Raw genomic sequence first — 16141 nt, forward strand, 5'->3', positions numbered from 1 at the left:
ATGCACAATTTTGTACATCTTGATGATGTCTCCCCTGAATGTTTTTTTTTAACTAATTAAAACTAAAACCAAAACCAAAACCTTGCCTAAACTATGGGGTTCCAAAACTAATATATACTGACACAATTTAAGAAGAAATCTGTAACAAAACTGAAAAATAATTGCTCCAAGTATCTCTATTACCTGGTGCTACTGAAAGACGAGGAGGCTCCCAATCTCTCAATTTATGGTTAATGCACAGTGCCAAGATATGATCCCAAGGAATCTCCCAAACAGAAGGGCCATTTTCTCCTGTGTTGGCATGTTTCTGGTCCTTCCACTTCAAGTAAGTGTTGCTCAACAAATTCTCTACCTGAGATTGAAGTATTTCCTGGGTCTGAAGAGACCTAGCAGTTTGGGACACATACTGGAAAATCATGGCACAAACAGGATGCCAGGGAGCTGGGGGAAGGAGAATAGAAAAACATTTATTTTACTATGCCCAATTATAGGGAACCACACTTCTTATATTATATCCCAATTTCTATTCAGACAAAATGTCTACAAGACATCTGGGAATAGCCCAATCTAATTAACTGTAATCCTTTCCTTTAAACTATGTCTGCTCATTCAATTGTAAACCTGTATATAGATTAAAATTATGATCTATCTCTGGGTAGAAGTTCTTACCACCGAAAGGAGGAAGGTCCATTTGAGGGATCTGAAAGGACAACAGTGCCTTCTTCAGCCATGCAAGATGGCTGGGTTTGTTCCACTGGAGATGGGGAAGCCACTTGCTGCCTCCAGGCTCTGCAAATTCGGTTACAGGCCAGGACAGCTCCCTGAGATCTTCCGAAGAGGCAACTTCAGCCAGGAACTGTATCACGCTGTTATATAGCTCTATTATGGCACTAGGATCTTGAGAGGGTAACCCAGCCATATCTCTCTCCCACTTATCTTGGTAGAAAGTCTGGGTGAAATTACAATCAAGGCCATCTTCAAGGTACTGCAGGAGTGTCTGGCAGCAAAGTTTAACAGGCTGTGGGCACTGAGCAACCAGCCACTGTACTGCCTCAGAGAGCTGTGGATAAAAGCAGAGACAACAAACTGACAACCTGACAAGAAGGTAAAATGCAAACCCTATGTCAAATTCCTTCCCAGATTAAGATTCCTGCTGAAACTGAAATATTTTAGTCCAACTCTTCCTCAGTGCTATTTCTTTATTAGAAGTATATTTGTTCAGGAAGTCAAGGAACCATACAGAGCACTTCCTCCTCCCACCCCCCACCCCGCAACAGCAACATTTTGAGGTAGGTTGGACTGACAGAATGACTGGCTCAAAGTCAGTCAGTCACCTTCCATGGCTAAGGGTGAACTTGGGTCTCCCCAAAACCAGTCCAATGGTATTACTATTACACTATTCTATTTAGACCTAAGCTTTTTTTTTTTTTTAGTCAACCTCTAAGGCCCCATGAAGAATGGAACTGAAAAGAAGTCAATCTGTTGACCTAATCACTTCTAATAGTTGTCTGGAGTATGCAATACTCCCTTTAAAAAATCAATTAATCAATTGCAGAAAAATAGAAAATGAATCATACATCTAAGAGCAAAAATCATAAATAGCCTACCCTTTTGTGAAGAAACAAAAATCAAAATATCAACACTGTTTAAAGCTTTAGTTTCCAAGAACCAGAAATATATGACACATTTATTTCCAGCATTGCTTATGAGAAAATTTGGCTTTGCTCTTAAACAACTGGTATTAAATACAATGTTTAAAATGTAATCAAGAATAATATTCTCCAACTATAACAACTGATAGACTTCTGCAGGGCAAAGGTACTTCAGTGCCATATTAGGGTACCTGTGTAGCATTTGCCAATAATTCCTTAAAGCAGTTGTGACCTTTCCAGAAATCGTAGCCCTGCCCTTTGCTGGTGTAATGGGTTACTTGGAAAAGACATGTTAATTCTGAGCATGGATTACAACCTTCATCCATAGAAAGTTCTTACCTTGCTGGAACCCTGCAAATCGTTAACAGAATCTGGGATTTCGACAACGCTGTAGTTCGATATAAGTTTAGCTGAAATCAAGTCACGCAGCATCAAACCTTTGAAAACAAGAAGCTGCATTTTAATAATATAATGTAGAAAGTAAAGAGGATGACCTTGATGGAGGGACGGAAGATCCCTTGACAAGGCAACAAGTAGATAAACACTGCTTAAACCCAGATGAGGAGGAAGTGTTACAAAAACATCTCAGACAGGCACTCCCCTAATTCATATGATATATAAAAGAGGGAGGAAAGGAAGCACATTCAGATTTGCAAGTTTCTGTTGACACAGCAATCTTAATAAAAGTAGTTTTAGGCCTATGTGGCATCTAGGACTGACACACAACTTATTATCCCCCCAGACATGTATAGGAGGAAGCAGGGATAACTATACAAACAGTGTAACCTAGAGGTTGGTAATCTTTAAAGGCTTAAAGTACATCAGATGTTAGAGGGCAGATTAATCAGCATGTGGACTATGTGTTGATCCCGTCTTCTTTTCCCTTCCTCTAGCTGAGAGCCAGGGGGTGGATTTGGTGGGGGGTGAATGGGATGGGAGCCTCTACCAGCTGGTAGGAGCAGCAGGGTGAGGGTGCCTTGGATGTCAATGGGGTGTGAGAGGGTGTGAATGTGTGGGTTCCTTCCTCTGGGTGAGAGTCAGAGGAGGAATTGGCGGAGGGTGAATGGGAAGGACGCCCTCTACTTGCCAGTGGCAGCAACAAGGGTGGTGCCCATGAATGTTTGTGTGTGTGACTGTGTTGCAGTGAAGCGGGGAGGTGGTTGCTAGGTAAAGCTAAAGTGCCTTGGGGTGCCTGGCTTCCTCTCCCAGGGATGGCTGGTGAAGACAGTAGGAGCTTCCCTCTCTTGGGAACTGAGGGGCTTGGAAATGGAGATGGGGGTGCTGATGAGAGGATGGGGGCAGGCCAAAGTATTATGATGGTGATGGGCATGGGGAGATATGGTGTGAGATGGGGAGTGGGTCTTTCCCGGGGAACACAGGACCATTGTTTGATTCCAGTCCTGCGTTCCAGCTCCTCAGTCTCAGCCCCAGTACCCTGTCAGCAGACCTTCAGAGGCTCTGGCTTCCTGCTGCTGCTTCTTAATGCCAGTCAGTCTTAATGCCAGTCTGTAATAAGGCTGCCCTCATCAGTGATTTAATCCTTGATGAGAGGGCCGAACTGGCATGTATCACCAAGACCTGGCTGGATCTGGAAGTGGGGGTTACCCTTTCGGAGTTATGTCCAGTTGGGTTTCGGATGTGGTGTCAGCTGAGATCCCAGGGCAGGTGGAGGTATGGCAATTGTCATCCAGGAATCCCTTACCACCTTCAGGTCACTGGATGTGAGACCCTGTTCATTAAGTTGGGCTGTAGGGATCAGTTGGGATTGCTGCTCTTGCACCAACCTCCCTGCTGCACAGCAACTTCTGGAGGACTTCAATCTGCCTTCTCTAGGAGGGGGGTCTGAGGTGGCTTGGGAGTTCCTGGCCACAATGATGGCCATGGATCTATCCCAGATCATCCAGAGCCTGACATGGGACAGTGGCCATACACTGGATCTGGCATTCCTGTCGGAGCAGTGGCTATGTGATCTGAAATTGGGGGAGCTTTTAGTGTCATGGTCAGATCATGCCCTGATTACCATGGGATTCTCCAGAGCCACTAGCTGCTGCAGGGAGGCTGAACCCATTAGATTGGTCTGCCCCTGATGACTAATAAACCCTGATGGATTCCAAAGGAAGCTGGAGGTTGATCCTACTGGTCTGTTGCATGGTCCATCCAAAGCCCTGGTTATCTGTTGGAATAAGGGGGCAGCTGAGGCCTTGGATCAGATCATGCCCATGCGACTTCTCCCCTCCTGTGGATCCTGTCACTCCCTGTGGTTTACAGAGAAGCTGAGGGAGATTAAGCGAGAGAAGAGACATCTAAAGCATCACTGGGGCTTGACAAGGGATGAACTCAACCGAACATGGGTCAGAGCTGCTATTAAGGCCTGCCTACTGGCAATAAGGGTGGCAAAACGTCATTACTCCTCTCCTCTTATTGCGTCCACAGATAGCCACCCTGTGGCCCTGTTTCAGGTGATATGAGCCCTCCTGGGTAAGGGGGGTTCAGAGAACCTCTTACAGGGCATGCAGAGGAATTTGTTCAGCATCTGTTGGACAAAATTGCTTGGATTCATTCGCAGTTGGATGCTGGCTTTGCTGCAGGTCCAGTGGAGATGCCTAGGGAGGAGTCTTGCCCTGTTATCTGGGAATGGTTTGAACCTGTTGGACCTGAGGAAGTGGACAGGGTCCTTAGAGCTATGAGCTCTTTAGATCCATTCCCCTCCTGGCTGGTTAATGTGGGCCGGGGGGGGAGTTGTGGGAGTGGATTCTAGCGATGGTTAATGCTTCTTTGAGGGGGTTGTTCCTTTGCTTCTTAAGGTGGCTTTGGTTTGCCCCTTCCTCAGAAAGCCATCGCTGGACCCCATTATACTGGACAGTTTTCATCCAGTATCTAGCCTCCCCTTTTTGGAGAAGGTAATTGAGAAGGTGGTTGCACAGCAGCTTAGGGGGACCTTGGATGAAGTGGATTATCTGCATCCCTTTCAGTTGGGATTAAGACCTGGGTATGGGACTGAAACAGCATTAGCTGCGCTTCTGGATGATCTCTGGCAAGGGCAGGATGCGGGTTGTGCATCCATCCTTCCCCTACTTGACCTCTCTGTGGCTTTCGATACCATCAACCATGGTATCCTTCTGGATCAACTCAGAGGATTGGGGGTGAGTGGCATGATGTTGTGCTGGTTCACCTCCTTTCTTCAGGGCTGATTCTGGTCAGTGGTGATTGGGGAGGAGAGATTCCACCCTTGGCTCCTACTATGTGGGGTGCTGCAGGGTTTGGTACTCTTCCCTCTCCTATTCAACATCTACATGAGGCCGCTGGGTGAGCTCATCCATCACCATGGGGTGAGCTACCATCAGTATGCTGATGATACCCAACTATATATCTCTGCCCCTGGCGAATTAAGCGATGCTGTGAATGTCTTATCCCAGTGCCTGGAGGCTGTGAGGGCTTGGATGGGGAACAACAGGCTTCAGCTGAACCCTGGTAAGACTGAGCGGCTGTGGGTTTTGGGGTCTTCCAGTTCTAGGATCATGCCATCTTTGGTGCTGGATGAGGTGGCACTGCCCCAGACCTGGTGTGCAATCTGGGGGTCCTTCTGGATTCATGACTCCTGCTCGAAGAGCAGGTGGAAGTCATAGCTAGGAGGGCCTTTGCACAGCTTCAGGTTGTGCGCCAGTTGCACACACTTGTTCCTGGATCGGGGGGCTCTGCTCACTGTCACTTATGCCCGAGTCGCCTTCCGTTTGGACTTTTGTAATGCAGTCTACTTGGGGCTGCCCTTGAAGAGTATCCAGAAGCTTCAGCTGGTGCAAAACGCAGTGGGACAGGCAATTATGTGTGCCCCTAGAAGGGTATATGTTATATCTCTGCTGCACAAGCTGCATTGGTTGCCAGTTTGTTTTTAGGTCCAATTCAAAATGCTGGTTTTGACCTTTAAAGTCCTTCATGGCATGGGGCCAGGTTATCTGTGGGACCGCCTCACCCTGATTACATCTGCCTGTCCTATCAGGTCTGGCAGAGAAGGCATGTTCCTGGTCCCACCTGCCAGGGAATTCCACTGGCAGGTCCCAGGAGGTGGGCCTTCTCTGCCGTGGCACCTGCCTTGTGGAATCTTCTCCTCCCGGAAGTGAAATTAACCCCATGCCTCTTAACATTTCGCAAGTCCCTCAAGACCAGGCCTGGGAGTCCCAGGGGACCGGGGAGATTTTGCAATGGCTCCCTTACTACAGTTAATATCATCTCCTGTTTTGTGTGTTTTTATAGTTTTTATAGTTTTAATTATTGTTTTTGTATGTATTTATGTGTTTTTAATTGAGTGTTGTACGCTACCCAGAGTCACTCTTTTGTGAGATGGGTGGCTATATAAATATGATCAATAAATAAAATAAATAAAAATGTTTGTGTAGATGTTCATGTAATTTGCCCTCCCCCACATATAGATGCACACAGAAAACCTTTCATACACAGCCTCCTATGCAGCTTCTCACTATATGACCTGCACTTGTGCTCATGCACATGAATACCCACACCCCACCCTTCTTTCCTCCACTCAAGGTAGAGAACCAACTTCACCTGAAGGAGAGCCACAAGACTTCCTTTTCCCTTCTAGTCCCTTTCCTAGTCCTTGCAACCTACTTATCACAAGAGCCCTAGGAAGTAAAGGGTGAAATGCAAGGACCTCAGCAGGTAGATGTGGGAGGCTTGCTATTAGCCAACTCTTTTTTTTAGGGGAAAACACCAACTTCAACATTAAAAAATCATCCGTCTACAAAACAACTTATGCTGAGAAGATCCAGCTAGAGCTTTCTTTGACAAAAGCCTAGATTTTCTATTAGAATTCTGAACTCTATTTATAAGCTAATTAAATTTGTTTCTATCTTGGATATTACCATAAATAAAATAAAGTATTCCAAAGTTCTTTACATACCTTCCTCTACTTCCTTTTTCACAGTCTCATTTCCAAGACTGGGTACAAGAACCACAAGAGGTAGTTTTGTTCGGAAAGGTTGTACTTGAAGGAGCCGTTTCAGCTGAAGCAAGGCTGAAAGCCAGTATACATCTTCCTCTGCAGGATCCTCACTTCTCACTTGAGGAGGCAGCAGAAGAATAAGCCCACTAGTTCCAAGGAGTTCTTTCAGAGTTTCTGGGTTTTCCAGTTCGGAGGTGCCAAGTGTTCCATAAACCACCTACACAGGAAATGGAAAACAACTTATTTCCACATATAGAAAGAGCAGGCTAAAGGCATGAACACTTAACAGCAGCCCTGAGCCTGAGGTCTTATATCTACTATTCTTCATAGCTACCCAAATACTTTTGGAAAGGATAGAAAGTATAGCCTATGGATAACAGCCCTCTCCTCTATCCAACTAGTATTGTCTCCTCTATCCAACTAGTATTCGGAAAGCTGCCTAATTGTCATGATAGATTTATTCTTCTGGATTTGTTCAATACTGTTTTAAAGTAATTTAAAATACTATATAAATTTTCTGTAGAAGGAATTTCTGTTCTGCAGGCAGGGATGACAACTGAGTTTCTAAACAGTATAAATCCTGCCTTGCAGATAACGGTTCCCCGCTGCCACCAGAGTTGAAATCCTTCAACCCATGGAACCATTGCTAACTCAAAGTGAAGGAAAGGGAAAAAAGAAAAAGAACAACAATAAGAAATGATGAAAAAAAAGGTCAACCTGTTCTACTTTTGCCTGACCACGCCAAACAAACAAACAAAAAAAAGCCAGCAGCACTTGCAACCATGCATGCTCCCTGGAGCAAGGAGGACTGGAACTGGGGAAGCGGCATTCTAAGCCCTGCCTCTTAAAGTGAGCGGGTGGGAGATAACCACAATAGGATGTCCTGGCTCTGCTATACGAAGGCACCACACCTAACATTTCTTCCAATCTGCTACCATTTTTATATGAATAATTTTAACATATACAATTGTTTGTAGACAAATAATGGGATCTTTTAAACAGTATTTCAAAAATGATTCAATAAAAGGTTGTTGCTATAAAGAGTCGAGCAAGAATCCAGTATAGAATTTTCATTTCAATTTTTTTTAAAGGAGTGAATAACATCATTTGCAAAAAGAGAAAAACAATAAAATCCTAATAGGGCATGAGACACAGACAGCCATAACAACAGGACTACTATACAACCAGAATCCATACTGAACTCCTAGGCAACTGAAATGCCTTAAAGTGTGGTGAATAATGTAAATCCCATATGACTAATTTTATGACCATATCCATAAAAAAGGAAGCCATCTTTTAGCCCTAAAGGGGGTAGATGGCAGAGCATACAGATAGTTATCCAGCAAAGAAGTGTCCACCTTAAAACCCAAAAGAGTAAACATTCTTAAGAGTCTGCAGTAAAGTTTTGTAAGCAAAAAACTCCTAAAAAACATTACAGGTCTGAGGATTCAGGTTTTTAAAACGTTCAAACAGAAACTTTTGAAACATTCAGATGGTAGTTGCTAAAATAAAGCCAGGTGCAAGCTCACTGTCTTGTAGTCTCTTATTTATTAGTAAGATTTAAACCCACCAGTCTTGAAGTGGCTCAAAATCTCTCAGTGAGCTTCCATGGCTGTAGGTGGACTTAAACCTGAGTCTTCCTAGTCCTTAACTACTAACCCAGACTTATCTAAGTTCTCATGCTTCTGTTTCTGAACCCCTTTCACTCTGGCACAGCTGAAGTAGAAGTAACAATTAATCCTCAGGCTTTGTTCAAGACCCTGTACTTTGATTATGGATTTCACTTCTTTATCTATGGTCCTATCTGTCCTACCCTCATCCTTTGAATTACTGTAGCTACCTTGAATATAGAAGGGCACCGTCCTTGCCCAAAGCAGAACAGTAGTATGTTTTACAGTATCTGTCAAGATAGTGGCATAAGAAAATTATTATTTGAACAGACCTTTATGCACACACTAACACAAGTTTCTTGATCTTCTTGTGCCTGGAGAGATGTATGCAGTGCAAGTGTCTGAATTCTGTAATTTGCCTCAGTTGCAGTTTCCTTTTCATTTCTGTTGATTTGAAATTTAGCTTTCAACCATTCCATTAGAATTCTATAACCAGAAAGAGAAAAACGTACTTTCAGAACTGCATCACATATTTGATTCCTAGCACTATGTTCAATTAAAATGTTAAATATCTTTAATCATAGGACAAAACATTCATTTATCAAAAGGCATGAAATTATAATGAAGGTATCTTTACTTAATATTGTCTTAATATTATACTTTGAAGCAATCTTATTAAAATCAATTAGTTTATAAAAATATATCTATAGAACCTGCAACAGAAATGTTGCAGTGTGAACCCTAATCAGCGTTACCTTACTTTCAAACATCCCACAGTCAGTGGGATGCTCAGCCTTACCTGGACCGTTTATGGTTCTTATTCCACATTTAGAGGGATTTCCTCCTAAAGATTTTTTTGTATTTTTGCAAAATCTTAGGGTTTCCCAAGCTTCCCTCTTGTGTGTAGTTGTTGTTCTGGCTATATTAGCAATATCCATTGTTAAACAGTGGAACTGTATAGCATATTTGCAGTTGCAATAAGTGTATTTGCTCAATTATTTCTTCATTTTCTGAAGTTTTATTGGCTGAAAAGACACAGTCCAATTCCATACATGCTTACTCAGAGAAAAAAGCCTCTTACTGTGTTGAATGGGATTTAAAGAATCCTAAACTAAGCAACTGCTTAGCATTACTTGACTTTATAGATATACAAAGATATGCAAGTGCGAAGCAAAGTTTGGTTACAAAGTATATACATATATTATCTGACTGATTGTTGTTGGATATATGAATGGGCTCTCCTGAAATATAGTCTTTGAGATTATATAAAATGATATTAAAATCCCTGTTGTGCTTGACCTGCAATAACTCAATCATATCTAGCACTCATGATAGCTGCATGGCTAGGTTGCCTATCAGCACCACTTTTTTTGAAAGTCACTTTTTTTTCTACAGAGACTGAGGCAATGGAACGTTTAAGGATGAAACTTTGAGTACCATAGTCTTAATTTTCCAGTCTGAGAAAAATGTTTATGCTAAGGAGAAAAGCCAAGAAAGGAAGCATTCTGCTTTTATTACAGAGAACAAAGAAAGTACAAGTATCACAGTGAGGGGCCCAGAATCAAAAGTAAGTTCACTGGGATACCTTCATCTGCAGCAATAGTAAGCCACGTTTAATGCAGCTGTTCAGGTTTATTTGCATACAACTGCCCACAAGCCCATTGGGCTATCTAAAGACAAATGTCTAAATTGGCTAGTGATACTGACCGGCCTCAAAGTTACAATCCCCTCCTCCCTGCTCTGTATTTACAAGGCAGGAACTGTGTTCAAGAGCTAACTTGCAAACTATAAACGTGCAAAAGACTGTTCACTTTTCCAAGGCATGTTTAATTATTCTGTCCTAGAAAATTCCTGTAGATTTTATCTAAGCATATTCAGAAAATGCTTTCCAGACTCTTGAGCCAAAAGTAACCTGCTCCTGCCACTCTAATCTAGGAGCATGCAACCTGAAGAAGAGTTTAATCCAGGGATGCACAACAATCTGGAGTACAGTCTCCAGAACCCCTCCAAAATTTACCACCAAAAGATAATGTTCAATGTGACAGCATTAGGATATTATTAAATATATGGGAGGGAAATCATATTAACCTTAATTGAACTTAATTTTAACTGAATGCAAATATAAATTAAATATGATTTACTTTTTGTCCTGACCCTGCATACTTTTTGAACCTAGTCCCTAGTATTTTATTCAAAGGTCAAATAAGGAAATGAAGGATTTGAGCCCTATTGTACGGCAAGCCACCCCCAGAGCAGCTCTCTGGCCAGCCAGTTTAATCCCCCCCCCCCGTTCCTCATCCATGGGCTTGGAAAACAGGAGACATTGTGGGGAGTTAGCCTCCAAATATTAAGATTTTTCCTCCCAATAGGAAAACAATGGGCAAGGGAAAACAGCACAAGTGAGCTTTCTTCCTGCAGCAAAGGAAACAGCCTCCCTCTGGTGGTAGCAGAGAACTTTCAGGAACGGAGAGTGCGGCAAATGGGCCAAATGAGTGAGAGATTAGTAAGCAGTTGAAAGAAATGGGAAAAGAGGTTTTAAAAGCAAAACGAAACTTGTCTTACAAGTCTGAAGTTATGAACAATGCACCTACAAGATGAAACTCTTCTTGCATTTTTAGATAACAGCATATTATTACGAGCAAGATTTGAGTGGAACAATATCATATTCAACATTGAGAGCTGCACAATCAACACACTAGCTGCTGATTCTCTTGCACTGTTTCAGTACAACTAGTACCTGCTAGGATCTGCAGCAGGATACTCCTCATAGCTTGGCAACAACAGAAGTGCTTTCCAAAAGATCTTTTCTTGTTGCATAGGAATGTTTTCAGCAATTAATGATGGTAGCTCTAGTGGAGTCCACGCTGCATCCCTTAGACACACAACATAGTATTAAAATATGTAACAGTAAGTATTTTTCATTGTAGATTATATTTCCTAAAGAGCATTTCAGGAAAGAATGGATTACTTTAAACCAAGGCCATTTAAAATTATTTATTTTAATAATGAAGAACAATACATCCAAAATAAATCCCTTGAAAAGTTTGTTTCCAGAACAAGCCTGCATATTAATTTAATAGATGCTATAACAATTACCTTAATGGTTTAATAATCATAATGGTTAACATACTAGTTTACAGCTTGATAGAAATTTTGTCTAAAAATGTACTCCAAAGCCTTAAGGCACACAAAATCCATTCTTATAAACCCTTGTCAAAAAAGTATTGTTGGGGGCCATACACTAGATGAAACACCATTTACATAATTAGCAGTTGTCTGAATGCATTTTAAAAGTAAATTGTACGGCAACCAATCTGGAGAGTTCTCTGGCAGGGCAGTCAGCTTTCAACTTTTCCCCTGCATCTTGTCCATTTTGGTTGTCAGTAATCCACTTCAGGTGATATATGCAACATTAGCATTCTCTTCTCTGTTCAAGTATCACAAAACGTATCTTACATAAAACCAGCATGGATTCCATTTTGGCTCAAAACACATTTAGTTCTTAAATCTCTCATGACTTTACAGTTAGACTAGAATGATTGAAGGTGGTAATCCCAAAGTTTGCACCCTTTGTTCTAACATAGCTTAATTAAAATCCAACATACTGTAATAATTGCTGATAAAAATGCTGTACTTTCATTTGGTGGATGGTCTTGTTCCGTAACCACTGTAACCTGGAAATAAATACCACATTATCAATCACTTGGCTATATCAAACATCAAACATTTCTCATTCATACTTAGCCACCACCTGCTGCCTTTGATTTGTCAAATTCACAAGGACCTGCATCTACCATTCAACCAAAGCCAAGAATAGCTTCCTAGTTTCTGATGTGATACAATGCTGTAAAACTGTAAAATTGTTACAATGCTGTTGTCTACGTCATGAACAAATCCCATACACCTGAGAAAGAATACCTGCTAGTTATCAAAACATTACCCATGTGGATATAAATTAGAACTAATCATAATTTGTTATGCAAAGAACATCCATCAGTTTAAAGAGTCTTCTTGTAATGCTCTCTTTGACAGAAGAACACAACTGTAGTATACTTTGTTTTTATTTTACACTGACATAGAGCACCAACTCCCATCCATACCCAGGCCTTTTAAGGTATTTTTTCTCAAAATATGGCAGGACTGAACACAAATGTAAAACATTAGAAACTCTCTGTTATTTGGAGAGTTGTTATCCTAAAAGCAAATCAATTTATTTAAAGGACTTCTCTCTCATGCCTGGTTTGCCACATTTACATATCAATTTAGACATATAAAATAAACAGAAAAGAAAGCTGGATCTTATTTAAGAATAGATCTTTTGAGGTAAATGAGACTTAAATTAATCAACAAAACACAGGGATGAGGAATCTGTGGCTCTCTGGAGGTTGTTGAACTACACCTCCCAGCATCTCCCATTGTTAGCCAGCATGGCTGGGCCACAGTTTCTCCCTAATTTCTCCAAAGATTCACCACAATCATACCAGGTTCACCCATAGGAAGAATGGGGATACCAAGAGCAACTATATCTAGTTCTACTTCTATCAATCACCCATTAAGCAATTAAGTTTTTTTTTTACAACAAAGTAATATTTTAAGGCAAGTATAAGTGTCTTTACAATACCTGGACACAAAAATTAAGTAATAATAACATTGTCCAGAAATTAAGATTACATCACATGCATTATTTCAAAGGTTGCAATAGACAAATTGTTAGATACATCCAAATTATAACACAGTATAATTTGCCTGAATTCTATCTAAATGTAATAGCTGTGGACCTTAATTGCTTGTTTAATTGCACTGTCTTACATGCTGGCGGAAGAAAACTGAAGATATATATATGTGCACAAGGTAAGCATTAGTAGTAAGAAAAAAATAAACACAAATATGTCTGGGTAAATGTATTCTCCAAGAAATAATTAGATTTTCCTTGGACCCCCCCATGTATAGAAAAAGCTAGAAGAAACTGCCCTGTTGCTTTGTAGAGTGCACTAGAATGGGCAGCAAACTGCCCACGCTGCCCAATCCAACAGGAGCAGCTATTGCATTGTGCCTAAAACATGTGGCTTCCCAGAGCAGCTTAGCACCTTGCCAGCTAACCTAGAAGGACTGCCTCAGAGAGATGCACTGGGAAATAGTTATAGCACTTCCCTATTCAGGCAGCCACCTCACAATTTGTCACTCTGAAAACTCCTCAGAGCAAAGTTACAGAAAGTGCAATTGAAGAACAAGGAGAAATATTCTGCCACCAGGGAAAGGATAGTGGAAGCAGGAGCTCAGAAGAACTATCCTGCTCCTCCCATCTCAAACAGCGAGTCCCCCCAGGCAGGCTCCCCTATAAATGACCCATTATTGGTATGAATCTCAAAGTGTTTACACAAGCAGCAGGCAAAACGCTTGATGTAGATGCATCAGAAAATGACTGGCCCTAATTCTCTGCAGTCTATATCCACTAGTGTGACAGGAGGACAAGGGAAGTGATCGGAGACAAAATGTGCCTATTCTTCAGGATAACAAACAAAGCATCCACGGGGAGCAGGAGGGGAGATGATATTACATCATTTGCATGATGACATCATATTGCACATATCATCATCCCGACATCATCAAAGATTATGGAGAGAAAAGACTAGCTGCTACATGCTATTCTTTCATTTCTATGTAAAGAGACAGTACAGTACTTACTGCAGGCAGGAGGTACCAAGATTCCCTGCATGTCCCAAGTTGACAATTCTTTTAATTAGATGCTCCCTGGCAATTGGGCACTCTGCAGAGGGTGAAAGTGCTTTCAATTTATCTTTTGGGTCTACATAACATGGTGCTGCTGGGAACGCTCTCATCTGTCGTTTCAATTTCTTTCGGGCTGAAACAGCTTCCCTCCATCTTCAAGAGAAAGTACAAGCAAGGTTTGTTAAATGACTGCCAAAATGCAATCTTGCTAGAGCCATCTTTTCAGTTAGACTGTATTCTATCTGCTTGATACCAGGTTATAACCAGCTCTACTGGAGAAGCACATGTTTTTTGCTCTGTCAGAAGAAAAGAAAGAAGGAAAAAGCCTGTACAGCCCTCTCTGTAGAACATAGCAATATATGTACTCCTTCACTCAATTGCTCATTTGCACTGTAGTTTAAAAAAAGAGAAGAAGCACTATGTGTCTCTCTTGTTGCCTTCCTAATTTAGCCACCTTAAAGAAATCCCTAGCTCTCCCTCTCTCAAACTTGACTGCATATGCAGGCGAGCTTTGGAGTGGGGTAGTATATGCTGTGGACACAGACAGGAAGAAAGAGCTGTCTTCTTGTGGCATTTCTTACTACTTCACAACCATTAGCACAAATATCACATATTTTTGCAGAATCCTTGGGGTATGCCTGAGGTCTTCAGAGAACGGACTGGTGGCAAATGCTAATTACAAACCAAGCCTTTTGCTGGAGAACTTTTCTGAACTAAATAATCCCAAAGCTAATCCAGAAAGGTCTTGTCTGTACACTGTGATATGTTAAGTTTATGGTTTCATAAGCCTATTTCTGATATACAACATCAGTGTCCTAATTGACAAATAAATAAATAAATAAATAAATGAATAAATAAATAAAAAAAAAGAAACAAGACAAAAATAAAAGGGAAGGAAAGAAAAAAAGTAATCATTCTTAATGTTACATTGATCTTATAACAACTAGCTGCATTTATACATTATACATTACATAAATAAATAATTTATATATTATTACTACATTTAATGCTGTAATAAAACTGACTGGTTGGTCTTACTACAACTGTAGAATGAAAACAATTCAAAAAGAGGAGCCCCAGACTGTTCCTTTCTCAACCATGATGTGAAGGCCTTCTTTTCCAACTCTCCTTCCAACAAGAAGACCACCAGATAATGGTTGTGTTCTTTGGACATCCCATTGTGAGAAGGTGGTGGTGATCCTGCTTTTCTTCTCTCGTCTCCTTTGTTACACTCTGGTGCAGTCATCTGTTTCTGTCCAGCTGATCTGCTCTCATAGGATATCATATGATAGCTCTGGTAAACTTATTTACTTCAGGAGTGGGGGCCTATGGCCTGCCAGATATTGCTGAATTACAGCTTCACCCTAGACTAAGCTGATTAGGGCCACTGGCCCCAAAATGCAGTCCTGCAACACACAATTCCTCACCCCTGGCTTATATAAAGCTTCATCTTCAGATTTAGTCTCCAAATCCCATTTAGAGGTTTGTCTTGGATGGGCCTACTAGACAAATATAAGAGTAGCTGACTCAATAGTAGTACCACTGTAAATTCAGAGCAGACCAGGCAAAGGCATTAAGATATGTGAGATATAAAGAATAGTCCCATGAGAATTTGCAAGGGAAGTACTCCCAGGATTTAAAACTTATGAGACAAGTTTTGGACTGTAGTTATGTCCTATAGGATAAAATTGCAAGAATAACCAAAAGATTTTACACATCCTATCCTAAGCTTGGTGGAAGAATGTGATATAAATATAGTAAAATTAAACTTCTCAAGTCAACTTTAATACAGTTGACCTACCGTTGTAAGTATTTGCAGAAGCACTGAAGTTCTTGCAGGGTCTCCTTAGCATTTTGGAAAATTTCATCCTCCAAAAATGCACCCATCATTTCAGCACAGATTTCTTTTGAACACCGGACAATGCGTGCCTTTTGGTCTTTCTCCACAGCACACCTAAGATACAATAACTCATTTAATTTAGCAGAAATCTCAAGAAAGGGAGATTATAGCACTAATAGAAAATAGTACATTTCTGGCTTTCTGTTGTACAATAGAAAATTAAAAGAAGATTTCATTTCAAAGAGCAATTCAAGAACTTTTTAAGAGCAAATGTTATGGTATATAAATTCAATAACTTTGTTGATAAGAACTGCAGCATAGTTTAAATGGAAATTATTGATCACTGCATACA

The 16141-nt window shown here is 41.0% G+C and overlaps 1 protein-coding gene across 1 annotated transcript in view; it reads right to left on the minus strand.

Annotated features, from left to right (window-relative positions):
• Window positions 1-16141, minus strand: part of MCM3AP (minichromosome maintenance complex component 3 associated protein) — a 63816-nt gene that overhangs the window by 15865 nt on the left and 31810 nt on the right. The window contains exons 17-25 of the mRNA XM_007432156.4: window positions 15751-15903; window positions 13905-14102; window positions 11825-11893; window positions 10957-11091; window positions 8552-8705; window positions 6568-6826; window positions 1992-2089; window positions 670-1060; window positions 184-441 (exon numbers count right to left, since the gene is read on the minus strand). Coding sequence (XP_007432218.1) covers window positions 184-441; window positions 670-1060; window positions 1992-2089; window positions 6568-6826; window positions 8552-8705; window positions 10957-11091; window positions 11825-11893; window positions 13905-14102; window positions 15751-15903 — 1715 coding nt within the window. The remainder of the gene's footprint in view (window positions 1-183; window positions 442-669; window positions 1061-1991; window positions 2090-6567; window positions 6827-8551; window positions 8706-10956; window positions 11092-11824; window positions 11894-13904; window positions 14103-15750; window positions 15904-16141) is intronic.

Source organism: Python bivittatus, unplaced genomic scaffold (assembly GCF_059951505.1).
Source record: "Python bivittatus isolate LINGU-HERP-01145 unplaced genomic scaffold, Pbiv_v1 ctg000020_np1212, whole genome shotgun sequence".
In the NCBI taxonomy this organism is placed as follows: Eukaryota; Metazoa; Chordata; class Lepidosauria; order Squamata; family Pythonidae; genus Python; species Python bivittatus.